The sequence below is a fragment of the Stegastes partitus genome, unplaced genomic scaffold (assembly GCF_000690725.1).
Source record: "Stegastes partitus isolate 25-593 unplaced genomic scaffold, Stegastes_partitus-1.0.2 Scaffold478, whole genome shotgun sequence".
NCBI lineage: Eukaryota > Metazoa > Chordata > Actinopteri > Pomacentridae > Stegastes > Stegastes partitus.
The window spans coordinates 37,911-57,135 of record NW_007578209.1 but is presented as its reverse complement, the minus strand read 5'-3'; the positions used below and the strand labels follow the sequence as shown (position 1 = coordinate 57,135).

At 46.1% G+C, this 19,225-nt stretch overlaps 1 protein-coding gene across 1 annotated transcript in view; it reads right to left on the bottom strand.

Moving 5' to 3' along the window:
* The window catches only part of LOC103360984 (prospero homeobox protein 1), a 28,768-nt gene extending 10,877 nt beyond the window's left edge, over positions 1 to 17,891 (bottom strand). The window contains exons 1-4 of the mRNA XM_008286940.1: positions 17,090 to 17,891; positions 12,003 to 14,060; positions 8,000 to 8,107; positions 3,003 to 3,197 (exon numbers count right to left, since the gene is read on the bottom strand). Of these exons, the coding sequence (XP_008285162.1) occupies positions 3,003 to 3,197; positions 8,000 to 8,107; positions 12,003 to 13,994 (2,295 nt within the window). The 5' untranslated portion in view covers positions 13,995 to 14,060; positions 17,090 to 17,891. The remainder of the gene's footprint in view (positions 1 to 3,002; positions 3,198 to 7,999; positions 8,108 to 12,002; positions 14,061 to 17,089) is intronic.
* Between the last annotated feature and the right edge of the window lie 1,334 nt (positions 17,892 to 19,225).

The window sequence follows — 19,225 nt, the reverse complement described above, 5'->3', positions numbered from 1 at the left end:
CCACCACCGCTGCAGCTCCTCGGCCAACAGAAGACTTATTCACCTGGCCTCGCTCGCTCTTTTTCCTCTCCGTCTGTCTTCTTGCAAATTTTTACATTTATGCATGCAAATGGGGGCTGTTCCCCTTAAGCCAACAGTAACTTCCTGGTGCCAGGAGAAGAATGACAGTCTTGTCCAAAAGTGCGACGGCGAGTTCAGAAAGACGGGGCTTCATGAGGAGGAGGAGGAGGAGATGGCATGTTACCGTTGGATGCTGTACATTTTATTTAGGGTTGTCTTCCGAGGCGTTTGTGCAAACCTATCGAAGAATTTAATTTGTTCTACAGGGAAATCTAGTGGCATTTACAGGTGTGTTTAAGTCGGGCATTTGCTTGTGTTTAAGTATATTTAAAGTCCTCCTTCTTTTAGCTGTGGCAGCTCCAGCAGTGGTCTCATGTGCAACTTGTGGAAACTCCACCACACGTAAAGACCTTTAAAACGAGTGATTTCTTCATATTCATAAATTTAACTTTTTGTGCTGGGAAAAAAAACTACATCAGACAAATTGTAAATCCAAAAGTATTTTTATATAATCTTTAACTTCTGACTGACAACGTCGGCCTCGATACAGAGGCAGGGATACTGTATATCGGATGTTTTTGGGAGATCGCTTTCTGTCGGGGGTGTCGGGTGATTGGCCATAAAGAGAGCATAATTTGATATGAAAACAGAAACATTCTTCTCGAAGGACACAAAAAAAAAACGTGGATGATGAAAGAGAAGTGATTAGAACAAACTACAATTATATAGAATTAAAACCACAGTAATTAGACTTTACTGTTTGTGGTTTAACCCCAATTTCTGGACATTTTTCTTTGCTCCTGTCGCGTTTTTTACTCACTGTGGGCTCATTTTTCACTGCAATGTAAAGTCCTGCACCTCGATGGAAACAGCACGACCATGAATAGAATATTAAAGGTGATTTGTTTTCAAATTATTTATCTTAAAAGAATTGGAAAAAAAATGTAGAATCACCATATACAACATTTTTCCTTTTGCCCACAGGTGTTCCCAATACTGGAAAGAACACTATGCATGCTATAGATATTTTCACACTTTTTATTTCTCTCTGTACTTTCTATACACAGCCTGCAATTCAGCTGAAAACTCTGAATTTTTGTCATGTGACTGTTGGACATAGCTAAGTTGGTACTGGCTTCACATTTGCACCAAGGACTGCAGAATTTTGCTTCCTGCAAAGTTAATTTTTAGACGAGACAGAATAAAATTTGATTGAATATCTCTATTTTAAGTACAGAAGTTTGTTGATGTCACGGCACGGCACATCAGAGTTTTATAAAATCAATGCTTCTTTTTGTTTTTACACTTACTGGCTTCGATAAATGGCAAAAACTGAGTGATTCGATTGGTTTAGGGGGTTCAGAGTTAGTAATCCTGCTGCATTTAGGGATGCTCTGAATAGGTGATCACATCAGTGCAAGGCCGTGGCCGTCGTCTTGCTTCGGACTCATTTTCCCCATCGCTAAACGGGAGCCGAACGCGAGGAATATGTTCTTGTTGCTCTTGCTGCGATGGGCTTATTGAGACCTCCGTATATACGAGTGCCTTCTGCCTGCCAGAGTCTTTCAAAGCCCTCCCTTAAGAGAGTTGAAGATGGATGTGGGGAAGTGTGTGTGGTGTGTTTGGGTGCACACAGAGTGAGCCCCAGTGGACAAATAACGACAGAGAGAGATAGACGCAAACACAGAGAAAGAGAGTGAAGCACTTTAAATGTGAGCGCTCGCAAAACTCCCACTGCTCGCAAGGGCACTTCGCTCCTGCACGTCATCTCTCTTTTTCTGCCCCTCTCTCCTTCTCCCCTTCTTTCTCCCCCCTTTTTTTTTCCATTCCCCTCTCGATTCCCCTCTTTTCCCTCCCTCCCTCCATCGCTTTCTCCTTTGTCTCCAAGCTCTCACCCTCTATCCCCTATCTATCCATCTCCCTCTTCCACCCTCTCCCCCTCTTTCTCTCCCCTTCCTCTCACTAAAACAGTAGGACGCTTAACCTTGATAACAGTGAGATTTTTTCCCCCCTCAAAGTGACACACACACACACACACACACACACACACACACACACACACACACACTGGAGAAGTGCTTTGCCAGCATGCCAGGCCGGTCCAAGGGACGGCTGTACCCTTCGAGGTGAACAGGACACTGGGAAATGCAGCAACAACAAAACACTCACACACATACACCAACGCACACGGACTCGATCTCTCGAACAACAACACACACACACACACACACACACACACACATCCAGCTCACTCCAGGTCCTTCTTAACACAAGCCTTTTAAAGGTCTTTTGTCAGCTGACATTGAGAGAGCGCTGGCGATCCTGAAACGTTTCACACACACACATACGAGAAAGGTGGCAAAAGGAGAAGTGTGAAAAATGAAACGTATTAAAGGTGAAGTTGCCTGCTGAGAATTTATGATCACAATGCACTGGAAGACACACACACATAAACACCTCACCGCGGATGATAGGTAAATGAGGACGGGGAAGTAGAAATGTGTTTTGTTTTTTTTTTGTTTCAAAAGCACACCCGCCCACACACACACAAACACGAGAGAGGAAATTAGAGGTGAGGAAGAGGCAAAATAAGCAAGACTTCTTCCTCATTACGCCGCAGTTCCTCACAGGTCTTTGAAAAACAAAACTGAAAAACGTGAAATTTGGAATTTTTCAGGTGAAATTGTTCGACTAAAATCCCCCTTCGTCTGAGGAAGGCCTAGAAATGTACCAACGTGTGTTGTTGTGTCGCAGGATGCGCGAGAGACCGGAGAACGGTCGCAGGGAGACGGTGTCAGCGAGGACACGGTGAGACGGTGTCACACTACCCGTCTGCATCACCAGGTATCGGGTGAAATTTATCGTTTTTTTTCTTTTCATGCATTCGCTCACAGCTCTTCCTCGCGCTTTTGCAACTTCACCGAGCTGCTCAGACTGTTTACCTCGAAGTCGTTGGCCTTGTTGTAGTGCATGTTGAGGGCTCGGAAGAGCTCGCAGTCGCGGCTGACGCTCAGCTCCTCGGCTCCCGTGACGCCGTCGTTTATGGACTGGCGGGCGAACTTCTCCATCTGGATGTAGTAGAACTCCCTGAAGTTGCTGAACCACTTGATCAGCTGGGAGGTTATGCAGCGGTTAAACTGGAATCAGAGACAGAGGAGGTGTTTAATATCGCAGTTTTTATTCCTGAATTATCACTTGAAATCCAGTCATTTCGAGCGCTCGCTTCACGCTTATGGAGAGAAGATTGTCATGTCTAAACCCTTCCTAAGCCACTGGATTAGAGGAGAGGAGAGGAGGAGAAGTGTAAAGATGTCAGATTCACATCAGGGAGCCGCTACAGGAAGAAGAAAAAAAAAAGGACAGGAGAACAGTGGTAGTGGAGCGAGGGGAAGATAATAGAGATATTAAGTAAGACAGCAGGCAGGAAGGAGGCGGGTGAGGGGGGGGAGAGGAAAGAGAGAGTGGGAGAGCGAGTGTGTGTGGTTCATCTTCCCCACTGGGAGCAGACCTCCCCCCTATCATAACCCTGAGAGTGGAGGGAGAGGTGGGAGAGAGGGGGTGAGACCGCAAACACATAATTGACCAGAAAAACGATTAAGTCATCATCTGAAGCGCCCCGGCCCGCAGGGGGCTCAAACATGTACTTAACCCCGTTCACCAATTACACCCCGATTCTCCTCCCCTCGCCGCACCTCCCACGCAGGGAAGAAAGCAGAAGAAAAAGAGCAAAAGAAGGAAAAAGAAGATGATAAGCGCTGTGGAGAAGGCTGTGGCTATCTGATCTGTGCCGCTCGGCTGGATTCAATAGGGCGAGGTAAACCTATTAAGAGCCTCGGCTGGTCCCAGCTCCTTTTTTTTTTTTTTTTTTCTCCTTTCCCCCCCCTTGCCTGGTCTCAGCAGTGAAAACACACTGTCCAAACATCCATACAACTAGATAAGGATAGCCGCCTAGCCTTTAAAAATGCTCCCTTGAAAGTGCGAATCGAACCCCCTAACGACACTTTTCCTCGTCGAAATGACTCAAAATTCTGGCTCCTGAAAGCTGCCCGACCATCACCCCCACACCCTCGTTCACACACATTAGGCCTTCACTCCTCCCTCCCCTCTGCTCTTTCTGTGGCGCCTGAAGAATGGGGGGACAAAACGCTACTAAACGCTGAGCGGACTGCTCGCTGGGGAGGCAGAGCGGTTTTGACATGGAGATTAGACTCTGGCCATTGTTCGACAACACAGACCCACACACTCTTCGTGATCTGGGATGGCAGTCCAACACACGCAAGCACATGAAGACGGGGAAGGCGGTGAGGTAACGGAGCGGAGCGGGCGGGCAGGAAAGTTGGGGCGAATCAGGGGAGGCGTTTGGCCCAAGGTAGGACTCTGGCTAAAAGGAGTGGGCCGTGCCTTTTCTGGAATGATCAGCGGATGACATAATGGCGGAGTGGGGGAAAGAATAAGTCCGCTTGACATTGTTTGGCAGCGGTTTGGGAGGGTGGTGGTGGTGGTGGTAGTGGTGGGGGGAGGAGGGGGTTAGCATGGTGGCTGTCCTAAAGTGCAGGGTGAGCATAAATGGGGAAAAGAGGGAGGGAGGAGGATGGGTGCAGGTCAGCAGCGCCGTCGGACAATGGCGTTTGGCCGGTGGGGAGGGTGGGGTAGAGGGTCGGAACGTGAGCAGTCAGCAAGCTGGGGTCGTGACATCGGAGTGTCAAACAAACAAACTACTGACACTTACAAATACATCGGCTGCACGGGGCTATTCTTAAACACACACAATGCAGCAGACAGTAGGAGTGTGACAGAGCACAAACACGCCGCTCCGGCCCAAGTTGCAGCCGTCCTCCTGTGAATTTTGGACATTAGCGAATTGGTCCTCGCAAGCGCGCGCGCACTGAGCGCGTGCAAGACGGGGAGCGCTACATACTGAGATTAAAGTCAGCCAAAGAGTTGCCATCGCTCATGCGGGAGACCTTTGGTGTCACTACAGCCGAGTGACGGAGACATTTGTCACTTTGGACAAAGATTACTTTATTATCCCCGACAGCTTGGGAGAAGATGTATGAGGGCCCTGCATGTGCAACTTCACTGTTAGCTTAAAACAGAAAAGATACGATATTTGCTGTGAGCGCGTGTAAATACACTAAATTATGTTACATCCGCATTAACTGCAATCAGCGCACTCTGGGATTCAATTTTGGCAAGTCCCCCTACAGCTTCCAGCAGTCTTGGTTCATTAAGTTGCTGGTGGGGGGACAAGAGACCCCCTGATAGCAGCTAAGGACGAGTGTGTTCAGTGTAAAAGGAGGGAATCGGTTCAAAGGAGCACATCACTGCAGCTCCTTAATCAGAGCTGGCAGGGGTCAGCCAGCACAGACATGAGATGCAGTGAGGAAAACGTGTGTGTGTGAGTGTGTGTGTGTGTGTGTGAGTCGACACACTGTGTTTGAGAATATCTGTGTGTGTGTGTGTGTGTGTGTGTGTGCGCCTGGCTGAGAGGCAGTTGAGAGAGAGACAGTGAAAGCATGTTTCTCACACTCACACTCAAGAGCCTGTGAAAGGTCAGCGCTTAGTGCTAACAGCACAAGATAGAAAGTGGCGCACACACACACACACACACACACATGAACACACACACATAAACACACATGTTCTGCTCATGCACAGACACATACTTAAGTCCAGAATTGGAAAACACTAAAGTACGCTTTCGTCTAAACTATATTAGCTGCCGGGGCCCAAATTATTCAGGTGTTTTGACTGTCAGTCCCAAACTTGTGCACTTGGGTGAATATGTTATTAGTGAAGCTGGTGTGCGGTTGGTGAGGATGTTCAGCTGAAAGGCATTTGGATGAAAAGCCAAACTGTGTCTCTCGCCAACACTTTCTCTGACATAGTGGTCAACAATGGAGGCAGAAAGCACACAGATGACCTCAGAGTGCTAAGCTACATCCAGAACAACCGGAGAGGAGAGCAGAAAGACAGAGAAGCCTGTGCGGGCCTCCCTCTCTTTCTCCCTCTCTCTCTCGTAAGCCCCTTCACAGTCATCAGGGCTTTCCAACGTTTCCTGTTTTCGCAGGAGTGAATTGTGGGAGATAATCTCTGGCTGCCTATTGGCTGACTGCACACAAAAAGCGGCCCTGGAAAGCGGGCTTTTGTTACTGCGGCGACTCAAAATCCAGCCGCTGGCTTTTCTTTCTCCCCGGCCCCGCCGAGGCACACATACCATGCCACACCATCAGCGAAAAAAAAGAAAAGAGAAGGAATGACATATAGAAAAGGGAAAACCCTCCTGACCTCTGCTACTCCACAGCACATGACTGGCCCAAATACTGAGGCTGGTAGCCACAGAGAGACAGACAAAAAAACAAGGTGTGTGTGTGTGTGTGTGTGTGTGTGTGAGTGTGTGTGTGTGTGTGTTAAAGTGAAGGGAAAATGTATGAATATATTTATACAGTAAACCTGTATCTCTTTACAAAGGCAAGAACTTTTGCTGACTTTATTAATTGACTGAATATGTTTATCTAATCTGTTAATTAATCTGTTATAATTATTCAGCCTTCATCCACGGCACTAATGAGACGTCTTAAAGCTAGTGGAGTGGTATTATAGGCCGTCATTAACATGGCCAACAATGGTATTATGATGCATCTGTCAAAACATTTCCAAAACACCAAAAGTCACAAAAAAGTCACGATTGTCTTAAAAGAAGCTTAATGAAGGGGAACAACAGCCACAGCGTCCCTCAGTTGTTAGGGCAACCCACTTCCCACGTTCATTAGGTCCTTGACAGTCCAGACCTGATTAGTCAAGACCCGATTAGCCTTAAAGACTTTTGTCTGAGGACAGCCACTCGCTAAGAGGCCATGCTGGCTGAATCTAATTAGATAGTCCGTCTCATTCCCATACATGTCTGCTAACTTACATCTTGAGTCCATTGTCCTCCACCGAAAACATAAACAAACCAGTGTCACTCATAATCCCCTTAACTATCTTGACCTTGTTTAAGTATCTGATGAGGCCGTTCACGATGAGGCCACCTCCATGGTGCTGATTGGTCAGTGAAGCAAACTGGTGACGACCATTCATATTAATTGTCGCTGGAAATGTTCAACAACCAAAATTACGTGAAATCATGTCGTAGTGTTAAGGATGTATTTTTTAAAATTAAATGAATAATTCGTTTACAGGTGGCACTTTGCTGAGGATCTTTTTCGATCCCCAGTGAGAGTCATGAGAGCCGCGGTGGCTGCAGACAAGAGGGGCAGCTGGGAGAAAAGGGAAACCTTTATCTTCTGATTTGAATAAGATGGCCTGGATCTGTCATAGTGTTTACCCCTCCGTATGGTCCAAGAGGGGCACACAAAACAACAACAACAACAACAAACTCAATCGTGACAACGGCCATTGTGTTGTTGGTCTCGTTTTTTTTTTTTTTCCCCCCTCGGCTTACATATTGTGCTTTGTTTTCCAAAATTTCCTTCATTAAACTCCGAGCGGAGCCAATGCTCATCCTTGCCATGTTCCCTAAATCGGCTCTTTCCCTTCGCCCCTCCCTCCATCCAACCATCCTCCCTACACCTGCTGGTGTAACCACTCCTCCGTCTCCAGGCTCCATCCTCCTCTCTGCCCTCTCCACCCCTCCATTACTCATCCCACTCTTTATCTTTAGAATACTCATAGGCTCTCCAGCTCCCTCATGTAAACCCATTCAACTTCCTCTTCTTTCATCTTTTGCATAAAACCATAAGTTAGCGAGGGAAAGGACCTCGTTTCAAGGCAGACAAGTGTACATTGTTCACCACAACTGAAGCTGGCATATCGCAATTATTAAATCAAACTTCCCCTTTTCAAACGTGTGTGTGTGTTGAAATAAACGTGAGAATGACACAACAACAAAGGTGAACGCTGAAAACACCAGAGCAGACGCAGTAATGTTTGGACTCACCTTGACATCAGAGAAAAACATCTTGAGCATGTTGGAGCTCGGGTAGCGGGTGTAGAAAAACATGAGCTTGGCCTTCTTCAGGTGATTCGGGGAGAGACCTTCTTGGATCTGAAAGTAGCTGCCGTTAAGGACATTAACAGTTGTCTGGAAGGAAACAATACAAGAAGTACACATATAGCAGGTACAGATATTATCACAAATGTGGACCTGCTTTATAATGGGCTGTAAGTTTGGCAAGAAATAATCCTGCAGATGACGGCAAACCAAATTTCCTTTTAGGCATGAATGCAAGGCTGCTGGAGGGTGGGGGCTGAAGACGGTGCACCAAAGCGAAACCATTTGCTTGCAATTAGCATCGTCCGTATCAGGTGTGAGAGCGTCACGGTAAATAAAACGCTGGCCAGCACTGCAGCCGATGCTTTTACATAAGGAGGCTCATTTCACAGTCAAAGCAAGCAAACGCCTTTGCCTACACCCCGTGCTAACCTCCACCCCGAAAAAAAGGAAGAAGAAAAAAGGAGACATTTGCATATCACAGACAAAGACAGCAGTTAACGCCAGTGACGGGCAAGAAGGCCTAATGGCTTGGCGGCGACACATGCCAAGCCTGAATATGACTGTCTGATGCTGGCTTCATGTCAGTGACAAAACAAGGTCTAGGAGATAGTCCCAAACACTGGCCCAAGCAGCACGAAAAACCTTCTCACACTCAACATGGGCCATATTCTAATACATGTCAGAGGCCTTGTCTTCCTAATGGATCGCCTGGATTGAGCCGCGGCGAGGATGGAGATGGGCTGGTGGGGGCACCTTGAGGGATAGCATGGTTCCAGCCTTCAATTACATCCCCCTCCTCCTCCCTCTGCTCCACCCCTGCCCCCCAGCTTTCTCTGCCGCTGCCAAACCCTTGGAGGAGCAAAAGAAGGAGGAGGAGAAGGAGAAGAGGGGCTCGGAGGCTTTGGACTCAGCCAGCGATGGGGAGAATGAAACACATCTGCGCCACCGAACGGCCCAAGCCATTTCCATGGTGAATTAACGGCCGTATAATGCATCTGATAATATCAATCTGGAGGATAAGACATTGAAAAGGGGAACGGGGAGGGATGGTGGAGGGGGTGGAGAGGGGTGGGGGGGCGTACTAAAACCTCGGGCTGTTTCAACAAGGGTTTTCATCAGGCAGGAGCAAGACGGGGATTTAAATTGCCTAGAAGATGCAGCACTAAGTTTTCATGAAGACTGTTTACACTCGAGTGGGCAAAATACATTGCCGGACGTTATTTATGATGTACAGGGGTGGCTGTGGTCGTTAAAATCAGTCAAGTGTCCAGATGTAGCTGTAACTATAGAGCGGGGAAGAAGGCATCAGCTGCTAGATTGGATTGCCCTTGGCCTCGGGGTTACACAGCAAAGCCAGCAAATGCTGAACCACGCTGGGTTGGCTCCTTAAAGACCCCGTCTACTTTGTCTGATTCAGTAAGAGAGAGGGAGAGGGAGAGAGTTAGTTGTATACGCAGCGAGGGTCTTGTGGGGGAAACCCTGGCAGACTGGTGTTACTCTGTCAGGCCTGGCCAAAAGAGCAGCACTTCACTTTCCACACCACACCATCTGCTCCAAGTGGAGGGGATACAATGGATCCTCAGACAGAGCGAGGGAGAGGCAGAGACACAGCAAAAAGAGAGCTCTTTTTCAATAAGGCAAGGTGGGATTTGTTTGCTGCGAAAGCTGCGCACTTACACTTAGATTAATTTGTTTTTGCTTTTTCAATTAGGATTAGCATCGCTTTCGCCCCTTATCATTGAAATTAAAAATTATTTTAAGACAAAGACGTTGAGGTTTTACCTCTCCAGCCATAAACACAATATCACCTCCCTTCAGCCACCAATTAAAAAGCTTCATATTTCCTAATGAGACATTTTCATCTCCAATTCACTCACAGCTTGCAAATGTAATTGTGATTGGACTTAGGGGTGGCGTGCAAGGCTATTATTTTGTCATGATGGTGCACTCATACCAGCTGGCCCACTGTTCGCCTGCCACATCTGACAAGACATCATCATTCTCACAACACTTCCCCAAAGCCCAAAGTCATGAGAGGAAAATAGCTGCTCCACTTCCTAATTCCAGGTGTAAGGACAAGAAAATTTGGAGTCGGACTGTGAACAAATGAGGAAATTGATAGCGGCCATCTGCTCCACAATGCTGCCGAGAGCTGGTGAACTTGAACACACCTCGCAAAATGTCTGACAAGCTGTCTCTGACTTCTGAAGCGCAGGAAGAAAAAAAAAAAAGCTGCAGGAATACCTAAAATTCTATACAAATAGAACAAAAAAAAAAAAATAGAATCAACATTGTACAAAACTGTATTTTGTAAATGCCAAACTTTTGTTCCTAAACCTGCGGAATAAATTGTGGAAATGGAAAATAAAAGATGAAACGGACCAGCACATGTGGACATGTTGTTCCGTCTATTCTTTCCATTTAGGGGAGTACATCTGCTAATGCCCTGAATTTATAAATGCTACAATGAAAGCCACAGCATCTGGCATATGTGGTTATTGTTTGATTGTTTTCTACTTTCTCTCAGTCTCTGTATGTTTCTCTCTCCCTTTTCTCTTTTCATCCCTCCATCGGGAGCCTGTAGAAGCAAAGGATTATGGATCTCTGGAAAGCGTTCACCCTTGGGTCAGAAGACAAGACAAGGCGAGGTAATGAAAGATAAACAGCTCGCTGCAAACACCTGTTAACGTCCGCTTCAAAGAAAAGACAGAGAGGAGGGGGGTTTGCAGGGAGGGAAAACAAAAAAAGAAGTATTTGGCTGCCAAGCAACAGCCGAAGGGCCCCCCGGGCTGTTGACAGATCTTTATGAAATGAAAAAAAGAGAAAAGAAACGACAATGATTGTGGGCTTTTTACAACAGCGATGGATGATAAGAGGAACACAAGAGAAAACACAAGCAATCATAAATATACATCTTTCCCGAGTCCTCAGGCAAACCTTTTGTGACATGCACACACAAAAAGACACACACACACACACACACACACCCATGGAAAAGGCTTGGCACTCAGGTGCACACAATAGCAAAAACAAGCGATCCAAATTGTTAAGTATACATATTCACTCGACTAATAAATCCACAGCAGGTATAAAGACGTAGGATTAATTTCTTATGAATGTTAATGGCTTGAAGACAAAGCTTCCTCAGGACAGCCGGAGTGACACAAATCAAACTTTCATAAGGATTGAGGGACTACTTAGGGACTAAGGAGGTATAGGGGAAACAGAGAAGGGACTGAATGTATCTGTTTAAGCTATTAGTCCCGAGTCCCCGGGGGATTCAATTTGAGCCTCCCATAGGGGATAGCCTCTTTATCCGCAGGGCACGATTGGGGCACACTGGGGTTAAACTATAAGGCAGGGCTATATAACACCATTGTGTGCCAAGTTTCAGGATGCTATCTCCCTCCTCGTTCTTTCAGCCCATTTTTTTTCTATAAAAAAGAATTGGGGCAGTAAATGTCGTGGGGACCTAATCTTCGCGAGTAAGTGATATGCGACAAGAAAGCTTTTAAAGCACTTAGGTTTGAAGATGGAAGAAAAGGCTGCACGGTGCTGTGAGAAGGAAGAGGTATGAGTGTAAAAATAAATACAACAATACAGTACAATGGAGAGGAGAACAGCAGTGGGAGGAAAAGTGATTCATCAACAATTTCTCAGTTTCTTAGGCTACTTTCAAACGGACTCAAAAAGATTTGATTTTTAACTCTTTGTGGCTCAGATGCAATGTTTCGCACCTGTCTCTACGGGGAGTTACCACCTGAAATCAGATTTTTCTTGGTATACGCAGGCATGAGCTGGTCTGAGCTGGACTGTGCATTGTTTAAACATCAGTGCAGACGTATTTACTACGGTACAGTACACATTTGCTTTTATCGCCTTTCATGCCCATCGGAACACACACACACACACCCCCCCTTTTTTTTTTTTTTTTTTTAAAGGATACATTGCTGCCTGAGTAGGGCGAGATGTCGGCCATGTCCTGGAGATCGCTGCACTCAGACTTGATGAGGGACAGGGAGAGCCCCTCGGCTGTGCTGCCTGGGTGTGCTGGTGAACAAGAGCGGTGGTGATGCGTCAGGTGGTGACCCGATGCCATCTTGGTCCTCAAGCTGGTGGTCTCCCGGGACAGGTCCATGGAGTCAGGCGAGGAACGATCCTTGCCTGTGTAACCACCTGTGGGCGCACCGAGGGGACTCTGGAAAGGATAGCCCATGAGAGGCAGTGGAAAGGGGTGTCTAAAGGATGGGGGGCTGAAGCCCATAGAAGCAGAGAGTGAGGAGGGGTGAAGGGCGGGGTGGTGGTGACCACCATGGGCACCCACAGCTGAGGACTGGTGGTGGTGCTCGCTGGGCGTCTTCCTCACTACTAACGGCAGTGCCTCGGTTTGGTCATTGGTGGTGCCGGGGATCCCGGGCATGCTGGCAAAGGAGTCTAGTGGATTGGGAATGATGACATCGCCGAAGCACTGCAGCCTCTGGTTGGCGGTGTGGAAGTTGGGGTTGTCTCCATTGACAGCGGTTGGAAATCTCTCAGGAGGTATGGAAAGAGGAGGAAAGGCCTGCTGAGGTGTAGGGCGTGGAGGCTTGGCAAACACCTTCACCACTGTGTCCACCACCTGGGTCATGGCTGAATTGAGTTCCTGCTTCAGTGTTTCTGCCAGCTGTTTACCTTCAGCATGCATGGAGGAGCCTGGACCTCCCTGTCCTTTGCTCCGACCAAGCCCCTCTCTTCTTGGCTTCTCTCCGTCGGCCAGCAGGGCCTGCTCATGAAGCAGTGCCCGCGCCCTGTCCAGGAAATGGCCTGGGTCCAGGTCAGACATCTCATTGTCGGAGCGCAAGTCATCTCCACCCCGGTCATCGCCTCCTGTGTCAGACCTGGCAGGGCTGTCCTCTGACATGTTTCCCAGGTCGTTGTGGAGGTCATTGTGTTCTGAGTCATCGGTTGAGTCGTAGATCTGAAAGAACTTCTCCTGCAGCTGCCGTAGCTGTTTCTGCATGTCCTCCAGCTGCAGCTTCAGTTGCCGTCGCTCCTCCTGCTTCTGCTCCTTTCTCTGGCACACCAGCTGGGTGAAGCTCTGCTGCTGCTGCTGAGGCAGACGCTGTTTTCGCTTGTTTTCTCTGCTGTTGCTGCTGCACACCTCGCCTCCCCGTGGGCTGCTGGGGGCCTGCTGCTGAGATTGAGGAGGTGCGCAGTCCAGCTCCATCTCCCGCTCTCCATCCATCTCATGGTCACGCTCGTGACGGGAAGCAGCAGGTACCACCACACTGGGCGAGTGGCTCATACCACGTATAATGTTCTCCACACGGGCTCGCTTGGCACGCAGGTGTTCATCATTGAGACGTTCGATGTCAAAGGTGGCCAGGCCAGGAGGACGGCCAAATGGTGACAAGCACTCTTGAGGGGTGCTGTCTTGGGAGGAGTTACTGCACGCATCCTCTTGGGGTGCGTCTGAACTTGCATTGGAGAGCCCTGAACCAGGGAAGCCTGATTCCCCTCTATCACCCCTGTCCCCTCTTTCTCCTCTCTCGGGACCTCCTCCATTTTTAGCAATGTTATTCTTGAGAAGCTGAGAGATAATGGTGGTGCCAGGGAAGGGCATCATGGTGTCCTCGTATGAGTTGGCCCTCTTCAGAAGCTTTCGGAGTACATTGGACTTGGACTCACTATCACTGGCTGATACAACGCCAGGCCCACCATGTGGCTGCACTACAGAGCACTCCATGGAGTCGGTGTCTGATCCGTGGTGAGAATGGGAGCTCAGAGAGTTCATGGCACTGAAAATGGCTGCTTTGGCGCGAGCAATGTTATCAGTGGTTGCTGCTGTGGCTGCTGCTGTGGAGGAGGCTGTGCTGCCCACGGTCCTCTTAACACCAATGTCCACACGTCTTCGCTTGGTCTGTCTGTTCAGGAGGGAGTCGCTGTCATGGTCCGGCATCACGGGCTGCTGCTATTGGGCCATATCCCACAAACCCAGTCCTCTAGGATCAAAGCCTCCGAGTACCTGCGGGGAGAAAAAAATTCACAGATGCATGACTCACCAAAGTGGAAAATATTTTCAGAATCTTACTCAATCACTCTCTCTCCGGCACCACTTCAATATCAGAACCAAATCTACGTCAAACAGAGAAGCTTGACAGTCGTTGAGCAAAAAAACCTGTCAGCCTCTAGAAAATTGCATTAGCTGATATTAAACTTGAGATTTTTATCTACAGCCAGCCGCCCATCGCTCCTCGCATGTTCCTACAAGGACGGTGACATCCGTGATTACATTTAAGCAGTAAGGACCAGTGACAGAGGGGTAAAGGAAACAGACGAGATCGGGTCAGAATTAGGCCTTGGCTCGACATTCCAGGGCAAAGTCCTACATTTTATCCTGTCCCCTGTTACATGCCGCGCGACACTGAACCAGTTCCCACGGAACACAAAGCTGCATAAAATTATGATAATTACTTAAGTACTTGTCCTCATTTCCATGATTGTGCAGCGTGAGCCAACATAGGAGCCAAGAGCTCACAACATCAAATAAAAAGAAATAGGGTTAAGATTATCTTTAAAAAAAAAAAAAAAAAAAAGGCATAACGGGGAGGCGATGTACATGTTACACGTCATTACACACTCTTTACTAAATCTGGTTCAGTAAGTGGGCTCGGTCGATGTCACAACATATTTTAAAATATTTTATGCCGTGTTTACACATTGTGTAATTTTAAAACACGAGTCCTGTGCTCACATTAATCAATATGGCCATCATATCTTTCTCAATGGGGAGAGTGACACAAAAAAAGAAACACAAAATAGGCCTATTGATTTTGGTGCCAGCGTGAGCTCACTTCTGTGTTTTTTGTTTGTCTTTTCATCTGGCAAGGGCAGTTAATTCTGCTCAAATGAATAGGTCGCAAGGGTCAACTCTGGCAAGGAGCAACTTAAAGCGCTCTTACAAAAACCCTAATGCCCCTCTGAAAGCAAAACGTTTTGTCAGTACAGGGCTGCATCAGTAATGCTATGTAAGCAGCGGTGGCGGTGTCTCAGTCGAAGCCATGAATCCAATCCCAAATGTAGAGATATTTATCAGAAACTATGTAATGTGTCTTTCTCTGTTTTAAAATATTTATGAGGTTTGTAAATATTCAAATTTAGTGTTTTCTTCGTAGCATAAAAGTGGCAGAAGCAGTGCGACAAATTACATTTTTTCTTTTTACACTCCTCAGAAAAAGACTCACAGTGGCTCCGTCAAAAATAGAAATACGAGGAAAACTTGACTTAAATATACCAGGTGGCAAATATACTCTAATGGGATTCAGGCTGACTTTTAGATTAATTTGGAAAGAAGCAATAAAAATAAATTTAAACACACGAATATCTCACGACAGATTCTGATCTATGTTTAGTTTTCATGTGATATTCAACGACGAGAAGAAACGTAACCCCTGGGAGACTGAACACTAATTATTTGCGTGTCCGATCCAAGAGAAACTGTGTCGTCTTTACATTCTCACTGCATGTGAAAAGCCTTTTTTAAAGACTTGTCACTGAGCCTCACACATTCACACTGTACACACACACACACACACACACACACACAGAACTTTGCTGTTGGCTTCCTTGCAAACTGCAGTGTGATGCACCACACAAGTGACATGCATTGGCTGGTTATTTGCTCAAGAAAAAAATTAATTTCATGAAACTGTAAAAGTCCCAGATTTCTTGGAAGAACAGCTGCAAGATTCTGGTTCTCTAAAAAAAAAAAACCTTCCTGTTGAATTACCAGCAGTATTTTAAAAAAAAAAAAATAAAACCCCTCTGATAAATGACATTTGGCTCAAGTCCTGATATCCAGCAGGTCAAACAAGAAGTGATACATCTACCCAAAAAAAAAGCATTAAAAAGAAACTTGCCTCAGGATCTTAACAATGAGCTTGAAATAGTCACCAGCACCTGTCTTTTCCGACGGCGCACCTGTCCTCTATTGCCCATGCGCACTCTCACTTTCTCTCTCTCTTTCTCTCCCTCTCTCATAAAAAAAAACTATTTCAAGCAACTATCAAACACACATGAAGACATTCACTGCAACTTTTACACTCCCTTTATTTGTCAAAGAACCCTTCCTCCTCACTTGAACCCATATATTCTTATTTTAAACCCTCACCTCAACCTTTAAACCCCTCTGATGATAAGAAGAAGTGAAAAATCGGTGCGTAAAGAGCAGCTCGGCCAAAATGAGCATAACTTTTAGAAGTTTGACCGAAACTCCAACAACATTTGCGGTACAGCTGACATCTGGGGGGTTTCTTTGGTTGAAAATACTGAGCTACCCAAACTTATGAAAGCAGAGCCGCAGCGCTTCTTTCTCACATCTGTTCCAAAGTGCAACCGCAGATGAGAGAAACCAAATGCGGGAACCAGAAACACAAAAAAAAAAAAAAAAGAAACAGCTTCGTAATCGCCGTAGAAGGATTTTTATGTGCGTAAAAGGCATTAAAACAGGATTTTAACCCACAGGACAAAGGCAATGCGAGGTCACAGCTCTCAACAAGCGCACAGGAGAACCAAAGACAAGTGAATCCAAGTTTATGGCTAAAATCAACTCACGTCAAACATCCCGGAGTTTAAAAAAAGAGAGGAAACAAGGAAAGAGAAAGGAAAAAAACACGCTTCTCAAACTTACTCCGTAAAGTTGCAAATCAACTTGATGTGCGCTTTGATGAGGAAGGCTGGGCTACCGTTCGCAAATCATCCTCGCCAAAAAACACACACACACTCACACCACACACACTCAGGCAGCACACACACACGGGCTGCTCACGCAACTCTCACCACAGACCAAGATGAGCGAACGAAACGGGAGACAAATAAGAGTCGTATCGAAATGATTAGCTGTTGATTACCTGAATAAATTTGCCCGTTAATGATGTTTGATTTGTTTTTCTGTTTTGGGTTGTTTTTTTTTTTAACTCCCCAAACCGCCCACCGTGCGCAGGCGAGGCAGAGCAAGAACAAGAGAGGGAGGTATCCGAGGACAAGGTTACTTACCCTTTAGATGAAGAGGGGGACAACCTGAACTCCTACGGATAAAAAAAAAAGGAAGAAGAAGAAGAGAATCTACGCAGGGCACCGCCGGATTTGCTGGGATATAACAAATTTCTCAGAGGAGCTGGAATAAAGTCAGCGACGCGAACGAAAGGAACAAAACGGGGAGAATATAGAAGATGAAAAGAGCTCCTGCGCGTCGGTCTCTCCCTCTATCCTCTGCTGTGACTACAAGAGTGAGAGACATAGAGAGAGTGCGAGAGAAGAGGGAGAGAGAGAGAGAAAGAGAGAGAGAGAGACTGTGCGTCTGTGCGTCTCCGAGGCGCACTGGATGCAGAGGACTGGATGCTGGAGCGCTTCTCCGCCACTAAGATTCACTTTAAGACGCGGCTGAAGGAAACAGGAAGACGTGCGCGTCATGAGCGGCGTGATGTAACTGTCGCAACCTACCAATAAGAAGCGTCCGTGCGGGCCGGAGAACAACGCACTGAACTTGACCAGAGAATGGGACTTGAGCATGCAGGCAAAGAGAGAGAGAGAGAGAGAGAGAAAGAGAGAGAGAAAGAGAGAGAGGGGAGGAAAAAAAAAGGAAATACCACTCTTACTAATCTCTTTCTTCCCAAATCAGCGACTACGCGAGTAAGATTCGTTCCGCACTTTGACATTACACTCCTTAGCAGCAAGAAAACACACAAAAAGACGCACATGATTGTGTTTTTTATTCTCATATTTCAGCTTTAAAATAAGAAGTGTGTTGATAAAGTGACTTTGATCCCAGGAGATTTCCAATAAAGTGTCACTGCACCTCGAATTAAAGTCTGAATTGGAATAATTTCACAGAGATAAATGTGAAGAAAATGAATAAAAGAAACTTGAGTGCAAATTTAAGGAACAATTATGTTTTCAGCATAAGTGGAACACTGAACAAATTCCAAAGATATTTAATTTTACGTCGCTTTTACGCAAATGCAGCAGCCTTGTCTAAAACTAGAAACCAGACAATCCAAGTGACTTTTTCATGTTTCGATCATGTTCGAGACTTTATTAAAACGCTCCTTCAAGCACAGTCATTTTTAATCATTACCAACTTTGTAACTCGATCGTTCTGCGTGTTTAAAGGTGCAGATTTAAATGCTAAACGTCCTACGTGCGGCTCTTCTCTGTGCTGTGGGTGCAAAGTGACATGTAAAGATATTTCAGAGTTTTCTCATTGGTTTGCGGCAAAGTCTGATTAATGAGCGAGCAGAGCAGCACAGAAGGGCTTACAGCTTTGCTTTGGAATTCAGATTATCCAGAGAAGCCAATATCTGAGGAGCGCTAAACGTCTCTTTTGTGAAATGCTCAGTTTAGAGCCGAATGTCATCATGAAACGTCTGTCAGTCGGATCCGCAGCCTGCTGCCACTGACGCGTCCCCCCCGTGCGTAAAGGCAGCTCTGTCACCAAAAACTAAAAAAATGTTTATGACCAGTAAAACTGATGGAAACCCCCAAATTAATTAGAAATAAAAAATCCACCTGTGTGTTTAAAGAGCAGAAGATTTTGAGGGCATCATTAGATTTGTCGTCTCTTCCCCACCTGTAACACTGAACCCTGCGGACGGTGACATTTGAGCCACAGAAAAACCTGTTTGACGCTTTTGATTTATGAAATGATGACGGCTGCTTTTTCCCCTTCATGCTTCTGCATTTTGACAAATTGGATACTTATAATTACAATGAAGGAGTTTTTTTTTCTTTTCTTTTTTGCGCTCAGCCAAACGAAATGTTTTAGACATTTACAACAGGTGATATTTAGAAAACTGATTTTATCAGGTAAATGCGGATTTTTTTGTGTGCAATTTAAAGTCATCTTTACGCAGGAAAATTATGTTTAAATCGACGCTTCGTGGGTTTTCAGCTCGTGTTTGTGCGTTTAGAGAAAACTAAGCCTCGGATTAAGCATGGAGGAGAAATGTGTGTTTGACAAGAAACGCACACAAACATCTAGTTTTAATATTTTTATTGTTAGAATAATTACTGCTGTGATAAGAGATAAATCGGAATTAGGTTTTCGATGCGTAAATTTGTTGAAATCATTCGAGAAAAGTTTTATTGCTCTATTTTCATCCGATGCTTTTTTATTTTTATTTCCAGCTTTTA